Source organism: Gorilla gorilla, chromosome 21, assembly GCF_029281585.2.
Source record: "Gorilla gorilla gorilla isolate KB3781 chromosome 21, NHGRI_mGorGor1-v2.1_pri, whole genome shotgun sequence".
Lineage (NCBI taxonomy): Eukaryota > Metazoa > Chordata > Mammalia > Primates > Hominidae > Gorilla > Gorilla gorilla.
Window position 1 is genome coordinate 57,743,578 of NC_073245.2, and position 21,308 is coordinate 57,764,885.

The 21,308-nt window shown below is 42.0% G+C and overlaps 1 protein-coding gene and 1 long non-coding RNA gene across 2 annotated transcripts in view; one reads left to right on the top strand and one right to left on the bottom strand.

The window, feature by feature from the left end:
- The window catches only part of LOC129529137 (uncharacterized), a 52,998-nt gene that overhangs the window by 21,318 nt on the left and 10,372 nt on the right, over positions 1–21,308 (top strand). The gene's annotated exons all lie outside the window — the stretch shown is intronic.
- On the bottom strand, positions 3,874–7,023 carry SPINT3 (serine peptidase inhibitor, Kunitz type 3). The gene is made up of 2 exons (XM_004062255.3): positions 6,934–7,023; positions 3,874–4,249 (listed from the first exon to the last, which is right to left on the bottom strand). The coding sequence occupies exons 1-2, from the start codon at positions 7,007–7,009 to the stop codon at positions 4,056–4,058; spliced, it is 270 nt and encodes an 89-aa protein (XP_004062303.1). The 5' UTR covers positions 7,010–7,023; the 3' UTR covers positions 3,874–4,055.

Below are 21,308 nucleotides of genomic sequence, written 5' to 3' on the forward strand. Positions count from 1 at the left end.
GGCAACTGTCTAACAGATCCAGGGCTAGGGAATGTGGCTTTAATGACCGCCTCAACTACTGACACTGTGCCCTGTGCTCCTGAGGAATATGTTTCTTTTCTCTTTCCCTTCCCTTCCCTTCCCTCCTTCCCTTCTTCCTTTCTTCCTTTCTTTCTTTCTTGACAGAGTTTCCCTCTGTTATCCAGGCTGGAGTGCAGTGGCACTGTCTCAGTTCACTGCAACCTCCACCTCCTGGGTTCAAGCGATTCTCATGACTCAGCCTCCTGAGTAGCTGGGATTACAGGCATTCACCACCATAGCCAGCTAATTTTTGTATTTTTAGTAGAGACATGGTTTTGCTGTGTTGGCCAGGGTGGTCTTGAACTCCTGACTTCAACTGACCCACTCATCTTGGCCTCCCAAAGTGCTGGGATTACAGATGTGAGCCACCATACCCGGCCTGCTCCTGAGGGATATGTTTTGATCTGCAGTCAGGAAAACCAACCCTGGGCCTGTAGGTGCATTAGGAGGGGAGATCATGGACAACGTTTATTAGGATACTCAGTGACAACTTTCTCAGTACACAATGAAAGTGTTACCGAACACCGGACAAGTTCCCTAAAACTGTTGCCCAGGGTCTCCCAAGGAATTTTGGAAGGAGATTCTGTCTGTCGGGGACAGGGTGGTCTCTGAAGTGGATTTGCCAGGATTCCTGATGACACAGGGTACCTCTTCAGATATACTTTGCTCCCATGGTGGGGAGTGGCTGCTTATCACCACGTGCTTAGAAACGTGTCCATTACTTTAAGGATTAGAGCTAAAGAGAGGTGCTGCTATCACAGCACAACAAGTCTTTGGATTCTCTAGCTAAAGTTGTTTAGATAATGGGATAGCATTAGATTACCTGCTGGCTGAACAAGGCCAACTCCTCCTGTTTCTCTTATATTAACACCTTGGCTGAAGTTGAAATGCATGTAGATAAAATAAGAGAGCAAACTTCATGGTGGCAACGGATAAAAAGAAGATTAACAAGGATTAGGTGATTGGTATTCTGGATTGTTTTCTTGGATCTCACAAGGGATCCAATCTGTATTTTCTGGTATCGTTACATTTGGCTTATTTCTCTTATCGTTATTGTAAGTTATGTTTTTGTTAATGTCATCATCAAATATAGATTAAGATGCTGCTCCAAGACTATAATAGGTAACAGTACCCAGATAATGGAATTGCAGTATGCAGGATATGGGCCCGGCCCCTGGAAATACTTTCAACTTCAAGTGGATAGGTTCTGCTCTTCAGTTTCCACACCTTTGCCCCTTTTTCAGCAGGAATTAGCTAGAAAAGAATGACACCCCTTTTCCTACATGAATGAGGAATGGAAAAAGGCAGTGGGGATTTGTAACACGGCCCCTTGAGATCTCAGCATCCAAGCATTTTTAGTGACTGAAATAATGAAAATTCTGATCAGGCCCTTGTTTGCTTGAACTTGCTTTTTGCCCAATATTCCTTGTTCCCACAACATAATGATAAACTGCTGATGTACTGTTTCTCTGTCAAGCAGTGGGAGTTAACTTCAGGGTCACAAAAAAAGTATCCAAGAAGAAATAAATGTCTTTAAGGATGTTGTGACAAGCTGCTGACTCCTAGAAGTCTGGTTGTTTCAGGTGTTATCTGAGAGTGAAGAAACACAGACTTTTCCCTTGGTTTCCTGAAACTCCCCCTCTCTTACTCTGCAGCCACATAACTCTCTGCTTCTTTTTCTTAAGGTAAATCGGAGAGATCTTGCCCTCCTGCCTTCTTGCTTTGGCCAAATTAAATAAACCTTTCTCTATTTCCAAGCACCTGTGTGTCAGTGTTGGCATCAGCTGTACGTTCGGTACAAGAGCCTGAATTTCGGATTCTATGACAAGATTGGGTGGTTAATGCAGATACAATTGAATTATAGAGACAATGATCACATTTTCTGAATCTCAAGGCCAGATAGTTCTGGTGTTTCATGAGTAGGAGACAGAGCTTAAAGCCAGTGATTTAGGTGTTGAGCAATTCAGGAATTTCTAGGACATTTTGGTAAGACAGAATATCTGATTGGTGTTAGCCATGGAGAATGCTCCCTCTTGTGAAATGTTGAGAAGGGAAGAGAGAGTGAGGGTGGGTGGAATGGAGCCTGGGGCTAGGAATGAGGCAATCTCTCTTTTGTGGAAGTCCTCAGTAGGTTGGTGTGACTACTGCTCTCCAACCTGGAAAAAGAAGACAGCGGCCATGGGAGACATTTAGGATTTTGTCTCAGGTTCTTCCCAGAGATGATCCAGGAATCCTGCTTCCCGGTGTTCTCCACAAAAGGGAGATGTGTTTGTTGCCTTGCCAGCATAACTTGGTGTTTTAAAATTTTTCTGATAAAACCTTTAACTGGAAATCAGCCCCATGGGGGAAATTCTGAGATCCATGACAGAGTGAAGCATAGCCATTATAACCAGGGACTTTGCAAATATACTGACACGAGCTCAATGACCAGCTCTGCCACTTTCCAGCTGTGTGGCCCTGGAAACATTACTGCTCTGTTTTATCCTTGGTTCCTCATCTACCACTGCTTCCTAAACTTGAGTGTGTCCACAAATCACCTAGGAATCTTGTTACAAGGCTGGTCATGAGATTCCGCATTTCTAACAAGTTCTCAGGTGACCTGGAAGCTGCCTGTTCCTGGAGCATGCCTTGAGTAGTAATCTGATTTTTAGGGTTACCCTGAGGTTTATGTGTATTATTTATGAAGAGCTTAGCATGGAGCCTGGCACAATGGCTTGGAGTTATTGTTCCTCGGGCAATGGGAAGCAGCTGACTTGGACTTTGGGGGAGGACCCTGAATCAGAGCGGTAAATAAGGGACAGTGCCCACATGAATGCCCCCTCTTCAATTCTGCCCTCCATCCCAGAGGAAGTCTGGAAAAATTATGGATTGGGGGGATTACAATGCAATGGAAAAGGCCTTTTGGTGGGACCAAGGATGCCTCTGTTTCGTTCCCACCCTGTGATCTTAAAGAAGTCCCTCCGCATCTATGGGCCCTCTTGAAATAAATGAAAGAAATGATTCCTGTGTTTTTCTCTTCTCTCTCCAAGTTGTTGTAATTGGTGTTGCTTAAGGCAAACCAAAAGACTCTAGGACCAGGGCTCTTCACTCCTCTCCCCATGTAGCCCTTGGTAGGAAGATGTGGTTGAGCCTTAGTAGATAACAGCTTTCATAAAAATTCACTTTTTCTTTTTTTTTGAGACCAAGTCTCACTCTGTCACCAGGCTGGAGTGCAATGGCACGGTCTCGGCTTACTGCAACCTCTGCCTCCTGGGTTCAAGCAATTGTCCTGCCTCAGCCTCCCGAGTAGCTGGAACTATGTAGTGTAGTAGCATGCGCCACCACACCCAGCTAATTCTTGTGTTTTTAGTAGAGACGTGGTTTCACCATGTTGGCCAGGATGGTCTCGATCTCTTGACTTCGTGATCCACTTGCCTCACTCAGCCTCTCAAAGTTCTGGGATTATAGGTGTGAGCCACCACGCCCAGCCCACTACTTTTTTTTTTTTTTTTAATTAAAAGTGTCCTTAACATCTTCAGTTTCTCCCCAGCTCCCCTTTCTTCCCTGGTTTCTGTTGTTTCCTTGTTTCTTATTTCACAAGACCAGAAATCCCCTCCTTGTCCAATGTAGGCCCTTCCAATGTCGTACCCGAATTTCCAAATCCACCCTCTCTGTCCTTCAAAACCTTTATCTCCCAGTGGGGTAAGCAGTAATTCATACTAAGGTGTGAATGATTGCTCTAAATTTCCCCAGTGTATTTGTAAGTACGTGTATTAAAACATACACGTACTTACGTATATGTTTTACGTAAAACATATGTCTTGAGATTGTAAACATGATTGCAACATTTATAGAATTTCAGGCACAGAGACGAAGCATTTGTAGGAGCACATCAGGGAGAATAAATGTGGGGGTAGAGGAATGAACCTCTTGTTCACACACACACACACGCAAATGCCTTCTATGGCCCTCAGAGAGATCCCGAATCCATGGAGGGCTGTGTTCTTGTTAGAAAATCAGGTGAACTTGCAGAATTTCTCACATTTTTCTTTCCTTGAAAAGTTGTTGCTGTTGCCTCCGCAGCCTCCGTAAGCAAATAACTCACATTCACCAGTTTCAAAGTTGAAAAACCATCGCGTCATGTAGGTTCGACAAGGGCCCTTTTCCATAGGAAAAGCGCATACATTTGGGAGGAGATCCTTGATAGTGTCTGAAGAGAGAAAGTGGTTGAAGGAGACCAAACCCATCACCTTCTCCTTGTTTGCCTCATATGCCAGGGGCTGTGACAGCCCTGGGCACAATTGTGAGGCCATCCACAATGGCTGTGCTCTGTACATCTTTCTACCCAGCTATGGTCTGATCTGTCTACACAGAAGTTGACATTTTCACTTCTGAGAGTAGCCTGATGTGGTGAGAATCACAGGCTTGAGAATCTAACTCAAGTGGATTGAGATCCTCGCGCAGCCACTTGCTACTGTGTGACGTTGTATAAACCTAACTTCTTCATGTCTCCATTTCTTCATTTGTAAAATCAAGGAGTTGAACCACATCATCTCTGAGTTCCCTTCCAGATCTACTTTTATAGGATTTGATAATAAAGATCCTCAGGTTCCTACCTCCTGTCTCATAATCAATTCTAGAATCAATATCCTATGAGAGAAGGAGGACAGACTTTGAATCTGAGAGCAAGATTGAATCTGAGAGGGTTCAAACTTGTCTCAATTATCTTCTAGCTATGTGATCTTGGACAAATGACTTATCTCCTTGACATTCAATTTCCTTCATTGCAAAAATGCAGGTGTAATATCCACATTTTTGGTTTATTGCAGGGTTAGAGATTACCAGTGAAAAGCATTGATAAATAGAAAATAAATCAATAAATAGTAGCTGCTCTTAATCATTCTATTTCTTAACCAATAAGACTCTTGAGAAGAGGGACCTCATTGTACTCATTTCTGCAGCCTTAGTGCCTAACACAGGCCTAGTTCTCAGTTCTTAGCAAATATTTGTTAATAGAAAACCACCACCACCACCCCACTGAGCCCCTCTGGGGCAGGATTAAAAGTTTCTTTGTACCCTCCTTTTATGTTTCTGTCACCATGTGGGCAGTTTTACTCTTTGTGGTAGCTAGTAGAATTTCCAACATTATGTGAAGAAACTAAGGCCAGATAAATGAAGTACCTGTCCTAACGTCAGGCTAGGAAGCAGTAGGACCAAGAATCAAACCCAGCATGGTTCGACCGCAAAGGCTTGCAGGTTCTCCATCCATCTTGGTTGTTGTAAAATGAGTGAATGCACAGATGAATGATCACACCTATGGTGGAACTTCAGGCAGCAGCCGAGGGCTTGGAAAGGTTCAGACTCTGTCTTATCCTCCTACCTGCAAGGCTGACGCTAAGGGTGCAGGAGAATGGGGAAGAGGCAGAATAGCTTATTCGATCAAGGTGGGAGGTGGAGGGGCATGTTCTTAAGACATCCTAGTCACTGCAGCATTGGCCCTTAGACCCTTACAGACTCTGTAGGGGCTGGAGTCCCATCTGCTCTTAATTTTCTCAGTCTTGCTTCTCTGCTCTTCCATTCCATTAAACCAAAGGAAAATCACTTGACTTGTTTCTTTTTTATGTAAAGTAGATAATGACACCATGTGTGTGTGTTTTGAGTGTGACAGAAGCTGTTCTAAGTGCTTTACAAGAATCTATTAAGAGCTAAGTTATACTGAGAGCTTGACATACATCAGACTATTTGATTAATAAAGCAGAAAAGATGGTTAATCTTTTTTTATAGAAGAAGAAACTGATGCTCAGAGAGGCTATAAATGATGTTCCTGAGGCACAGAGTTTGTAAGTAGAGGAGCCCGGACCAGAACCCAGGTGTGTCTGACTCCAGGAATGCTCATACTCTAAACCACTACATTCTTCTTACTTATGGCAGACATTTTCAAACTCGAGTATGCATCAGAATCATCTAGAAGGCTTGTTAGAGAGACCCACCTCCACAGTTTCTGATCAGGTGGGACTGGGAACTAGCATGTTTCCAGTTGATACTGCTGCTGCTATTGCTGTCAGACTAGGGGACAAACTCGAGAACCACTCATCTATAAGGTTATTGGGAGGTTTAGAGTGCCATTTATATCTAAGAATCTATCATTAATAGCTCCATGTACATACATGCAGAGAACTATGCTTGCACATGCAAGAATGTTCACTGGCACATTGACAGTGATAATCTCCAGAGGGTAAGATTTCGATAATTTTTTACCTTCTTTCTTACCCTTTTGTGTATTCTAATATGCATTTTTATACAGGGAATCCTACTGGCTGCTTAAAAATCTTGGAAACTGCTGCCTACCATCCCCATTTCCAGCAGATTATCTTAGCTATAACTGCACTTCATCTCCCCACTTCCATTTGCAGATTCCAAGCTTCCACAGAGAAAGCGGTCCAGGAAGGAGCCTTTTCTGACAAGTGCATCTAACTTGGCTAAGTCCCTCACTCTCAAATTCTGGCTCTGATCTCCTTTTCTCAACCTCTCCTTGCCTGCCACCAGCCCCACCCCAGACACTGAAGGCCCCTTTTCCTGCTTTACTTATTTCATTTTCGATAGCACTTTGATCATCTATCATGTGTATTAGGTATTGTATGTCTCTCTCCCATTAGCATCTTAATTTCACAAAGGCAGGGTCTTAGGCTCGTTGCTTTAACCTCAGCACCTAGGACAGTGCCTGGCACATACTATGTGCCCAACATATATCTGATGAAGTGAATTGAACTGAATTGACTCTCAATCCGGTAAGGTAAGAAATGGGCTCTGTTTGTGCTGCATCACCTCCCCCACCACCCCGCCCCCCAGCCTGATTCCCAGTCTACTCTTTGAGATCCCACATTTCATACCAACCTCGTGCTAGTTCTGATCGAAGCTCTAGGCAGAGAGTGAGAATCAGGAGAAATGAGAGAGAGGCCTGAAGCTGCATGGTGCCACTCAGCCAGTGGCTCAGCCTGGGATTGCCATTTTAGGGAGAAAAGGGACCAAGGGGAGGAGCCTGGCCCCACATCCAGCTCATTCACCCTTAACTCAGGCTTTTCATGGGGCTGGGCTGCCCCAGGAACAGAGTGTTCAGCCAAAGCACAGCTTCACCTCTCTCCTCCTGGCCTTATCTGATCTGGCCACCCAGGCTACTTTAGTACCACTTCAGGGTGGAAGCCCTTTTCACAATAATAAAAAGACAGCAGCCATTTTTGAGTACCTTTTCTTTTCCAGGCACCATGCAAAATAGTTTTCATACATTGCTTCCCTTAAGTCTACACGGGAATCCCACAACACTTAAAACTCCCATTTTGTAGATGAGAGGAGGTTATGCTACTTTGACCATTGTTACACGGACAGCAAGTTTCAGAAACAAGACTGAGACCCCGGTCTGTCTGCTTCAGTGCCCTCGTATCACTCACTCATTCATTCAACAAACATTCATCAAGTACCCACACTGCACCAGGCAAAGTATTAGATGCTGCCTCCATCCCATCTGGGTGCTCCCAGGAAATTATGGCAACAACACACACAGACACATTGGGAGTCAGAAACAGTCACCTACTTGGAGGAGGAGCAGATTCATTATATTTTAATAGAAATATCAAAAGCACCATGTAGAAGGAGGGCCCAGCTTTGTTTTCTTCAGAGGGTCATGATCTCTAGAGACACACCCCAGAATCCAGCACATTCCTCCTGTCTCCTTTCCTTGACTCTCTAGAGATCCATTTTTTTTTGAAAGACAAAGCCAGCATGCTTTAGGGAGATTTAGTGAGCCTCAGATTTAAAATTTGAGGTTGTGATGGGTCCAGCTATTCTTTTTCAAGAAGCATTCTATCATATATTTATTATTATTTAGTTTTAATTAAGAAATAAAAATTGTATAAAGGCAGTCCCCAATTTACAATGGTTTGACTTACAGTGTTTGACTTTATGATGGTGCAAACACAATGCACAGTCAGTAAAAACAGTACTTGGAATATCCATACAACCATTCTGAGTTCACTTTTAGAACACTATTCAATAAGTTACATTAGATATTCAACACTTCATTATAAAAGGGGCTTTGTGTTAGATGATTTTGCCCAACTGTAGACTAGTGTAAGTGTTCTGAGCAAGTTTAACGTAGGTAAGGCTAAGCTATGATGTTTGGTAGGTTAGGTGTATTAAATGCATTTCAACCTCTGACATCTTCAACTTAGGATAGGTTTATTAGGCTATAATCTCATCATAAGTTGAGAAACATTATATATTTATGAGGTACAATATGATGTTTTGAAATATATGTGTGTATATATAGAGAGAGAGCAATTTTCTCTCTTAGCAATTTTCAAGTGTACAATATGTTATTAACTACAGTCACCATGCTGTGTGCAATAGGTCTTCACAACTTATTCCTTCTGTCTAACTGAAATTTTGTACCCTTTGACCAGCATCTTCCCAATACTTCCCACCCCCAGCCCCGGGTATCCACCATTCTATTCTCTGCTTCTGTGACTTCAACTTTTTTAGATTCCACATGTAAGTGAGATCAGCTGGTATTTGTCTTTCTGTTCCTGGCTTATTTCACGTAACCTGCAGGTTCATCCACGTTGTCACAAATGTCAGGATTTCCTTCTTTTTAAAGGCTGAGTAGTATTCCATTGTGTATACGTACCACATTTTCTGTATCCATCCAGTGATGGACACTTGGGTTGATTTAAGTCCAGCTACTCTTGACCTGGGCAAGTCATTTAACCTCTTCCAGCCTCAGTTTTCTCATCTATAAATTGGGGTTAGTTATGTTGCTTTAGCATACTTCCCAGAATTGGTGCAAGTGTTCAATAAATATTCAAATGCCTCACACATTGTGAATGCACACACAGGTACATGTCTTTTGCAAGGGATGTGTGTGTGTGTGTGGCAATGACGCCTTTTTGAAAATGGGGGTGCTAACTGGATCAGCAGCATACTTAGTTGCTACAGAAATGTTTTCCCCATCTTTGCACGTTAGTTATAGCTCTTCCTTTTCTTTAAATTCCCTAGAACCATGATACTCATTCCTTGGCCATTGCTTTCTCTAACTATAGCTTATACAATTGTTGGTCGACCCTCTCATTATCTATTGATCTTTGCTGTTTACCCCACATTTATTTCCTTGAAGGCACTTCTGAAGCCTACATTGCAACATCTCTTTGGTACAACTTCTTTTGCACTTTGAGGGGTCCACCAGCATTATCCTTGATATCGCCTTTCTTAGCCCTCTTGGGTGATCAAATCTGTTCATCAGAAAACAAAATAATGATAGAAGGAAGAAATAAATAGACTGTCACTTGTTGTGCAGGCAGAGGAAAGGCGGGGGGCGCCTATTGATGATCCTTGGCTGAGAGCTTCCTGCAGTGTTGCCTCCTCTGGGGCAATGGATCAGGAAGTGAGAAGCTGCCTTTAAACGTCCTATTCAGGAAAGCAGGGGAGGGAGTGATACTGCCCCCAAGGACACTCAGCAATGTCTAGAGACATTTTTGATTGGGGACATCTACTGGCTTCTAGTGTGTTGAGGCAGAGATATTGCTAAACATCCTATACTGCTCAGGACAGCCCTCACATTTGGCATCAAATTTTAATCATGCCAAGGTTAGGAAACCCTGCAGAAGAGCAATAGATACAAACACTTTTTAAAAAAATTATAGTAATATTTCCAACATTAACAGCATGATAAGGATCCAGTGCAGTGAGGGGCCGTGCCTGATGAGGTGTGTCTGTACTCGTTTGGCCAAACAGGCCTTGTGGGAAGGTGCAACAGGACCTGGCCCTTGAAAAGCGCATTCTGTACTCAGGTTGCCCTGGGGATCTTTGGTCATGACTCAGTGAATTGGCTCTTTCTCAGGAGATCTGGGTGGCAGTGTTATTGTAATTCCAGAAAGGGGAGGGCAAGTGTAAGATTTATTAAAAACACGTTAGAGCAGCTAGAAGGCAGCCCTAGCTAGTTATCTAGCACTTATATTCATTACAGGAATCTTACTAACCTTATGTCAACCATATGTGTGTGCATGTATGTGAAAAATCATTACATTATTTTTTAAAAAACTTTAATAAATTCAGGAGCTACATGTGCAGGTTTGTTACATGGACATATTGCACAGTGGTGAAGCCTGGGCCTGAAGAGTGAATACTGTACACCATAGGTAATATTTCAACCCCGCTCCACTTCCAATTCACTTACTACTTTTCTTTTTTTTTTGAGATGGAGTCTTGCTCTGTCACCCAGTCTGGAAGTCTGGAGTTCAGTGGCGTGATCTTGGCTCACTGCAGCCTCCACCTCCTGGGTTCAAGAGATTCTCCCGCCTCAGCCTCCCGAGTAGCTGGGATTACAGACGTGCGCCACCACGCCTGGCTAATTTTTGTATTTTTAGTAGAGACGGGCTTTCACCATGTTGGCCAGGCTGATGCTGAACTCCTGACCTCAAGTGATCCACCCAGCTCGGCCTCCCAAAGTGCTGGGATTACAGGCTAGCGCCACCGCGCCCGGCCCCAGTTAACTTACTTTTGATTGAGACCCATTAATTTGGCTGGTTTAAGGAAGGAGGAAGTAAATAAGGGTGGGATTTTGAAAGAATAAAGTTTCGCCCTTCAGGTTCTAACCTCCAAATGACCTTTCTCTTTTCTAGAAGGAAGAAGGGGACTAACATCTTATGAGCAGCATATGTCAGGCAATTCATTTAATTCTGGTAAAATATAGTAACGTTGCACCAGTATAGCTCTATTTCCTGCCCCTCCTTTGTGCTTTTGTTGTCATATATATTACATTTATGTCTATTATAGCATTGTTATAATCAAGAGAAGACCACATACACACACACACACACACATGCCCTTATATACACATATACACACTTTTATATTTACACTTTTATATTTACATACTTACCATTTCTGGTGTTTTTCATTCCTTCCTGTGGATCCAAATTACCATCTGGGCTCATATCCTTTCAGCCTTAAGGAAAAAGTCTAGTCCATGAGAAGCATCACCTCCTCTCAGTTTTTGTTTATATGGGAAAGTCTTTATTTTGCCTATATTTTCTTTAATTCAAATTTTTATTGAGATAATTATAAATTCACGTACAGGTGTAAGAAATAATATGGTTTCCCCTAATGTTAACATTTTGAAATGTTTCCCTAGTTTCCCCTAATGGTAACATTTTGAAAATGGGATATGTATATACACACACACACATATATATAAATTCTTTTTACTATAAGGAATTGGCTCACATGATTATGGAGGATGATAAGTCTAAGATCTGCAGTCAGAAAGGTGGAGACCCAGGAAAACCAATGGCACAGCACCAGTACAAGTCCATGGGATTAAGAACTGGGAGAGCCAATGATGCAAGCTCTAGTCTGAGTCTGAGGACCTGAGAACCAGGAGAGCCAATGGCATAAGTTCCAGTTCAAGTCTGAGTGTGGAGACAACCAGTGTTTCAGCTTGAAGGCAGGTAGGCAGAAAAAATATATATTTCTTACTCAGACTTTTATTTCATTCAGGCCTGCAACAGACTGGTCAAGGCCCATCCACACTGGGGAGAGCAATCTGCTTTACTCAGTCTACCAATTCAAATGTCAATGTCATCCAGAAACATGCTTACAGACAAACCCAGAGATAATGTTTAACCAAATATCTGGGCACCCCATGGCCCAGTCAAGATGATACATAAAATTAGCCATCCCAAGTCCATTACTTGTCAACCTGGCACCCATACATATCTCGTTAGACTATACTTAATCTTAAAATAAAGACTATTACAAGGTTATAATCCCACCTAACATGATAAAATTATCCTGCAGACAATGGAAATACACCAACCCCTTTCCCAAAGAGAACATAGTTTTTGAGTGACGTTTACTCCTCTTCAGATCTCATAGCTTAAAATTCTATGATGTAAAATGAACAATACTTAAGTACTATGAAATAAAGTCAATACATCTTATGCTGCATAATAAGGAAATAGGAAAGGGAAGAAAACAAAGATATTTGCTTAATACACACCCATATTCATAACAAAATAAGGAGGAATACTCATGACAATTACAGTTTTTGTTTCTGTAATGGTCACGTGGTCATAGCTGGTATTTATAACTATTTTCCCCACTACCCATTCTGTATTGCCTTTGCCTTCAGCAAGCACCTCATCTGGTCATTGTTCTTTACCTGGGGAAGTGACCCAAACTTTCATTCTTGAAGGCTTTGGGCCATTTGCTAATGGTCCTGCCTGGGTTGTGTTGTAGTTTTCCATTGGCCTTAATCAAAGGGCATGGTAATATTAAGAGTTGCCCCAAGGAATCTTCCATATTCCGGACACACTCTTCCTTTACCTCTATTGTGCAGTACTTCAATTTCCCCCTTGGTAGTCTGGATCAATAACCCCAGCCAACATAGTAATGCCTTTCTTTGCCTATTGATTCAGAGGCAGGAGGAGCCCAAAGTGGCCAGATGACAGTCTTAACTTTCAGTTCAATGGAATCATTGTTGGTTCTCTTTGTGAAAGCAGGCCTCCTTTTGGAACTAAGACTTCTAGGGAAGCATAGGATAAGATCATGGGAATAGGAAGCAAAAATTTTGCTAGTGGGTCACCAGGGATAATAGTGAGTAATGCCCACTCCCATTTCCACTCTTTTATTCCTGGGCACATGAATCCTGACTATGGGAGAAAGGGTACCATATATTGGAGGCTGATTCAGAGCATCTACAGCCTGCAGGAAAACCTTGCCCCCCGTCCTGCAAGGTACTATCAAACCAGCTGCTTCAGGATGCTGGGAAATACAATAAGATCAGTGAATTCCATGAGCACGGGCCTATTGCTGTAATTTTTTTTTTTTACTGTGACATCAGTTCCTTGATAAGAAACAACACTGTGTGAAATACTATGACAGTGGATAAGGCATTCCATAAGTCTACAGATGGTAGTTCTGGCAGAAGCGTTCCATGCAGGGAGGGCAGATTAGTGTTCAGAGTAAGTATCTATTCTAGTAAGAACAAAACACTGACCTGTCCCTGATGGAAGTCGTCCTTATCTGTTGTCTTACCTTCCTCTTTCCCTCCCTCCCCACCCCCTTTCCCATGCCCACACCCTGCCCATCAATATTTTTTAAAAGCTCCCCAAATGATTCTAATTTTAGCCCAGGATTAAGAGTGATTCTCCTCTGACTTTCACATCTAATAATAACCCACTAGAGGAATGTTTGCCTCTCATCTTCCCAATCCTGGGCTTAGTGGGATTGGTGGTCTTAGTGCTCAAGAGAGGAATGCTTCCACAGGAAAATACTGTTGGGATTTTGCAGAATTAAGAGCAAACACTGCCCCTTGGATATTTTTGGCTCTTCATACCACTTAATCAAAAGAGAGAAAGGGGAGGGTGTCACTGCACAAGATGGGTGGTTAATCCTGATAACCAAGGGGAAATTGGGTTGCTGCTATACAGTGGAGGTAAGGAAGCTTGTCTATATACTAGTTCTCCTGAGAAACAGAGCCAATATAAGATTATGTGTGTGTGTGTGTGTGTGTGTGTGTGTGTGTGTGTGTGTAATTGGCTCATGCAATTATGTAGGCTGGAGATCAGAAAGTCCCATGATCTGTCATCTGCAAACTGGAGACCCAGGAAAGTTGGAAGTTGGTGGTGTAATTTAGTCTGAGTCTGAAGACCTGAGACAAGGGTGTGAATCTTTGTTCTAGGGCAGGAGAAGATGACATGAGATGTCCCAGTTCAAGAAATGAGGCAGAAAGACAGGACAAATTTTTCTTTCTTCCATCTTTTGCTTTATTCAGGCCTCAGTGGATTGGATGATGCCCATCCACTTTCAGGAGGGCCGTCTACTTTACTGAGTCCACCAATCCAAATGCTCATCTCATCCGGAAACACCCTCACAGACAAACGCAGACATGATGTTTAATCTGGATATTTTGTGGCCCAGTCAAGTTGATGCATAAGATTAACCATCACAACCTAGAACCCAAGGGATTCATTGGCACCTCTTAGAACTCCTTTGTACAATAGTCTTGATCAATGAAAAACTGTGGGAACCGCATAAAGGAAAGATCGTGAAGGGCTCAGACTGCACAGGAATGAAAGTTTGGATCACCTCGTCAGGTGAAGCACTCCATCTGACTGGCAGAAGGTAATGGAAACATAGAAAGGATGCCAGGAGAAGGCAGCTATGGTTATCACCTTGAACTTCATGACCAGCCACACAGATGGGGTCTGTAGTCGCTGTTTTATGTTAGTTGTCTCTTTCCTCCCTTCTTCCACAATTGAATATGAGGAACATTGGTGATGGCTAGCATTTTAGCTTTTGGGTATGTGACCAACTGACACCCACAATGATTTGGTGACCAGGGGGACTCATGCAACCCCGTAATGGGACATGGACTTTTCATGCGGACAGAACCCAAGAGTGAATGTTGAGGGATGGATTTGAATTTCTTTCTTACCCCTTTTGAACCTACTTACCCTCTTCTGCGCCCTGCTTTATACCTCAGAAAACCAAACGTATGGGTTGTATCAACGGTCATCTTGCTTTCTGGCTTCTCTTTGGAACAAGCCCATGGGGCACAGAGGGAGATTAGAGGAAAGACTGGGACTAAGGTTTGGGTATTTATTCCCCAGCTTCCTCTGGTTGTGTCTCCACAGTCTGCATGGATGCCTCAACTTGTCCTTTCAGGATACCCCTTCCATATAGATCTCTGTTCCAGTAACCAGCCCTTCCCCTTGGTCCTTCACATTAAGGGGTGTTTTATTGTACGATGCATTTCCATTCATTCAACAAATATCCATTGAAGACCTCTCCTGTGTCAGGCACTAGTAAGAAAAAGGCACAATGCTTTTTCCTTATAGAGCCTAATGCCTAGAGGGGAGAGAAACATTGAATAATGTCACAATTAAATACATACCTACAGATTATGATAAAAGCTATGACAGAGTTAAGTACAAGATCTGCGATGAAGATTTGAGGTGAAGGGAATCCACACATGTGGACCAGCACATGTGAGTGCTTTGGGGGCAGTAAGGAGCTCAGTGCATTTAAGAAACTGAAATAAAACCAGCAAAGCTGACACAGTAGATGAGGGGAGAGAAGCTTGACTTGACAAGGTTTCTCAGTGAATTAGCTTTGGGGAGGGAGTTGTGGGAAAAAGAGGAGACTCCTTAGACATAAAAAGTAAAGTACATTGGAGTTAAACATACTTTTGGCCTCTCCATGTCCTCCTTTTACTTTACTGCTGAATTGAAAGAACACCGAAGATGTGCTCATTTTGCTTGATGAATTAATATGCTAAAGTAGGCAGTAAAGAGGAAATCAGTAGCAGGGAGAGAAAATTGTGCAAAAGGACAGAAATGATGAATCATGAATGATGCACTCTCTACTGGACAATACTTAGCAGAAATAGCAAATTAAGAAGGATGGGTCTTTAGAACAAAAGTTAATAGCAGAAGGAAGCAAGAATGTGCAAAATTATGATGAATCAGAAGTGTTGTGACCTACATTTAATAATACTTTTCAGGAATGTGATATTAAATCAGGAGTATTAGACCAGTAGTTCCCAAACTCACACGGCATCAGAATTACCTTGGATCTTATAAAATCATGTTGTATACTTTAAATATACACAGTAAATTTTTTTAAAAAAGGAACATTATATAGAATTTACAAAAAAGACTTACCTTGGGAGCTTTATTTATTTATAAGTTTAGTTTTTTGGGAAGGCTCTAGAATCTGAATTCTTGGTGTACTGGTACTAGTGAGCTACTGCCTCAGGTGATTTGTCTAAAAAAAGAAATCCGTGGCTTATCAATGATAGACAATGTATTAAACAAGTACTGAAATGCATGCCCATTTTCTTCAGCGTCTGCTGTTGTTATATGACATCTGAGATATCTTAGGACAGCCCAGGTAGCAGTACTTGTTGATTTTGAAATGTAAAGCTCACTGAATGGGGGTAGAAATTTCCCTCCAAACACAAAACGCAGGTCTCGATGACAATTAGGTGGGCTCAGTTCTCGCTTCCCCATGTCTCAGCTGTGGAGTGCAGCTGGTCTGACAAGAGGCAGGTGTTGGCAAGGAATTGGATCCTGAGAGGGGTGTGGTCTACAGTGTTTTGCTGGATCTTCTGTTCTTCTGGGTAAGACAACTTCCCCCAATCCTCATTGCTACCACCACTGATATCTTTATGAAAGTCCCTGGGGTTGGGGGGATGAGAGCCAAGGAAGTGCCACAGGCAAGTCTGTGGTGGGGGAAGCAGTTACCCATCCAGGCTCTGGATGCTTCTTATTCTTCAAGCCAGCTGCATGGTACCTCCTCAGAGATGCAGCTGGCCATGCCTCCCCACCTAGTGGACCAAGTACCATTTGATCCCTCAGAGGTCTCAACCCTGGCTGCAGAAATTTTAGAAGAAGAGTGCCAGTCACACAGCTCCCACCTCTCTGTTCCCCCAGAGGTGTGAGCACTATGTGTGCCTGGGCCCCTTGTCTTAACTCCTGGGTTCTGGTAACCCCAAATCTTTTATACTCCCAAATCTAGGAGTGAGGGATTCTAATATTCATGTAACCAATTCTCAGTATTAAATCCTCTCTGAGTGAAAGCTTGGCTCTTTCAGTTCTTATACTGGGAATACTGGTTTTAACTCCCACCAAGACTTCCCTAGTAGGAAGTCCTAGTTGGAATTAGATTTAGGTACTGAATATTAAAAATCGAAATCACAAATAGTCACTATATCCATCCTGATTTCCAACTAATCTGTGGGATCTGGCAACACTTTGCCACCCTTCAGACCTGGTTAGCTCCAGTTTTGTTACTCATTTGCTGTGTGATTTTAGACAAGTCCATTTCCCCTACTAGAAGCTTCCATTTGTGTATGTGTTTTTAAAAAGAGAGGGATTGGGGCTGCTGGAGTTTTCTAGGCCCCTCGGCTTAGACACTCCCTGCATTTCCGAATGATTTAAGCTTCCTCTGGGCATTTCTGGCTCTGGAGACAGCTCCAAAGAGAGAATAAGAAGGAGGAGAAGACTAGAGGTCCTGGATATGTGTGGTACCATGGGAAACACCTGAAGATTCCACTTGAGATGTCTTCTGGGATCTAATGGGCAGAGTCATGAGCAAACAGTCAGTGATAAAGAGACCCAACGTACTCCAGCCCCACTGAGGTCTTGCAAGGCAGGGGTTCTCAGTGCTCAGCCCTGAGGGCTTTGAGTTCATTCTTGAGCAGAGCAGTGATCAGATACTGTTCACCACACGGCACATTCTGAACATTTCCAAGGGCCTCTTTGGTCCATGGGTGTCGGGGACAGAATGATTCTGTTCCATTCATTCATGTATGTCAACCCCAATCAAGGATTGAAGAGTGCCGGTGAGAAGGACAAGCACTAGGTGCTTATCAGATTTGGCAGAGTCCTTGAGCTGCTGTATTTTCTCAAATTTAGAAATACACTTTGACATCATTAGTCCATCATCTTCATCTTAGAAATGCAAAACTGAGGCCCCGAGAGGAGCATCCCTCCACCCTATCCTGTTCCAACCACAGCATACATTCAACCAGGGGTAAAGCTGGGATTCAGATTTGGATCTCTTTATTCCCAGACACGTGCTCTTCCCATAGGATGCAGACCAAAGACGACTGGTTAGTAATTTGGTCTGAATCTTAAGGATGCACAGGACTGGGATAGGCTTCCTGGGAGCAGAGAACAATTCTCACAGAGGTATGGAGGCAAGAGCAAGTGTCAACATGGGGAGATACCACACATGGGGACAATGTGGCTGGACAGACACTTTGCAAAACTGCCAAATGAGCAGCCTTTTCAGGGTCTTCATCACGACCCTGACCTGATCCTCCCACTTCCAAGGATTCTAACATATTCACCTACTCTCCTTCTACACCAGAAACAGGCACCATAGACTTCTTTTGTTAATGGCAAGACATTTGGCACAATTTTATTGTAATCACTCAGAATATTAATTCCAGAATACTATTGATCTTCTTTCATACTGTGGCAAACACTTTAAAAACATTATGTCTTGTCTATTTGGGGAGTTACTTTCTAACAATTGCATTAAACCTCATTTTCGGCCTAGCGCGGTGGCTCACACCTGTAATCCCAACACTTTGGGAGGCTGAGGTGGGCGGATCACGAGGTCAGGAGTTCAAGACCAGCCTGACCAACATGGTAAGACTGCATCTCTACTAAAAACACAAAAATTAGCCAGGCATGGTGGCACAAGCCTGTTATCCTAGTTACTCAGGAGGCTGAGACAGGAGAATTGCTTGAACCCGGGAGGCGGAAGTTGCAGTGAGCCAAGATCGCACCATTGCACTCCACCCTTGGTGACAGAGTGAGACTCTGTCTCAAAAAAAAAAAAAAAAAGAAAGAAAAAAAACCACCTCATTTTTCTCAGTAATTATTTGGACTTAGCTGTAAAATTTTTAACAGATTTATTAAAATATCATTGACATATAAAAAAGTATACATTTAAGGTGTACCACTTGGTGTTTTGATATACATATACATTATGAAATGATCACCACATTCCAGCTAATTAGCATATCTATAATCTCTACATAGTTAACCATGTATGTGTACGTGTGTGTTGAGAAGATTTAAGATCTACTCTCTTGGTAAATTTAAGTATACAAGACAGTATTGTTAGCAATCCTTACCATGCCACACATTGTATCTCTAGAATTTATTCATGTCGTATGATTGAAACTTTATCCCCTTTGATCAAGATTACCCCATTTCCCCCTCCCACCAGCCCCTGGCAACCATCATCCTACTCTCTGCATCTAGGAGCTGTATTATTAAAAAATGCTAAGAGAGTAGATTTTAAATGTTCTTGTCACAGAAATAACTTAGTGACGTAATGCATATGTTAATTAGCTAGATTTAGCCATTCCACAATGTGTGCATGCTTGTGTGTGTGTGTGTGTGTATCAAAACATGTTATTTGAAAAAGCAGTATGTAGGGGAAAAAATCATGTTGTACACAATAAATACATACAATTTTATCTGTCAATTTAATGTAAATTTTTAAAAATTCTACATATAAGTGAGATCATGTAGTATTTCTCTTTCTTTGTCTTGCTTATTTCACATATCATAACGTCCTGCAGTTCATTCATGCTGTGCCAAATGGGAACATTTCCTTTTTATTTTTTAAGGCTGATATTATCCCATTGAATATGTATGTGTATATTTTATTTTATTTTATTTTATTTTATTTTATTTTATTTTATTTTATTTTATTTTGAGACAGAATTTTGTTCTGTCACCCAGGCTGGAGTGCAGTGGCGCAATGATAGCTCACTGTAGCCTAGGGGCTCCTGGGCTCAAACAATCGTTCTGCCTCAGCCTCTCAAGTAACTGGGACTACAGACACGTGCCACTATGCCCAGCTAATTTTTTAAATTTGTTGTAGGGATGGGGGTCTTTCTATGTTGCCCAGGCTGGTCTCAAGCTCCTGGGCTCAAGCAATCCTCCCACCTTGGCCTCCCAAATTGCTGGGATTACAGGCGAGAGCCACCATGCCCAGCCTTTTTTTTTTTTTTTTTCCTCTTTTTTTTTTTAAATTTCATTATTATTATACTTTAAGTTTTAGGGTACATGTGCACAACATGCAGGTTTGTTACATATGTATACATGTGCCATGTTGGTGTGCTGCACCCATTAACTCGTCATTTAGCATTAGGTATATCTCCTAATGCTATCCCTCCCCACTCCCCAAACCCCACAACAGTCCCCGGTGTGTGATGTTCCCCTTCCTGTGTCCGTATGTTCTCATTGTTCAATTCCCACCTATGAGTGAGAACATGCAGTGTTTGGTTTTTTGTCCTTGCGATAGTTTGCCTTCATCTGTCAACAGACATTCAGGTCGTTTCTGGACTTGCCGTGAATAACGCACAGTGAACATGGGAGCACAGCTTTCTCTTCTCAGTCCTGACTTCAATTCCTTTGGGGGGGATTTCTGGATCATATGGTAGTTTTAGTTTTAATTTTTTTGGGATCTTCCATATTGTTTTCCATAAGTAGCTGTACCAACGTACGTTCTCACCACCAATAGTGTCCAAGGGTGCCCTTTTTCTAAATTCTTGACAACACTCAACTTTTTGTCTTTTTTACAATAGCCATCTTAACAGGGGTGTGGTGACATCTCACTGTAGTTTTAATTTGCATTTTCCTGATGATTAGAGATCTTGAGCACATTTTTATATACCTGTTGACCATTTAAATTTTTTCTTTTGAGAAATGGCTATTTAGGTTCCTTGCCCATTTTTTTTCAGCTTCCCAAAAATTGTTGGATGTCCATTTGTTAATCAGGTTACTTGTATTCTTGATATGTATTCTTGAATAGTAGTCGTGTGAGTTATTTATGTATTTTGGATATTAATTCTTTACAGCATATATGGCTTGCGAACATTTTTTCCTACTCAGTAGCTTGCCTTTTCATTTTGTTGATTGTTTCCTTTGCTGTGCAGAAGATTTTAGTTTGATATAATCCCACTTGTCTATTTTTGCTTTTGTTGCTTGTAATTTTGATGTCATGTCCAAAAAAAAATTGCCAAAATCAATGTAAAGATGATTTTTTCTTGTATCTTTTTCTAAAAGTTTTTATTTTTCTCCCCCTAGCTTTATTGAGGTATAATTGACGAATAGGAATTGTATATATTTAAGGTGTGCAACTTCCTATATTGATAATGTATAAAATGATCACCACACTCAAGTGAATTAACATATACACCATCTTACATAGTTAACCTTTTCTTGTGTGATGAGAACACTGAAGATCCACCCTCTTAGCAAATTTCAGGTATGCAATATAGTATTGTTAATTGCAGTCACCATACTGTACATTAGGTTCCAGAACTAATTTATCTTGCATAACTGAAATGGAAACTTTGTACCCTTTGACCAATATTTTCTCATTTTTCTCCTTCCCCCACCCCATCACCCCATCCTCCTTGTAATTACCATTCTACTCACTGCTTCTATGAGTTTGACTATTTTATTTATTTATTTATTTATTTATTTATTTATTTATTTATTTATTTGACAGGAACTCACTCTGTCACCCAGGCTGTAGCCTCAAACTCCTGGCGTCAAGCAATCCTCCTGCCTCAGCCTCCCAATGTGCTGGGATTACAGGCATGAGTCATCACTCCTAGCCCAAGTTTGGCTATCTTAGATTCCACATATAAGTAAGATCAGGCAATATTTGTCTTTTTGTGT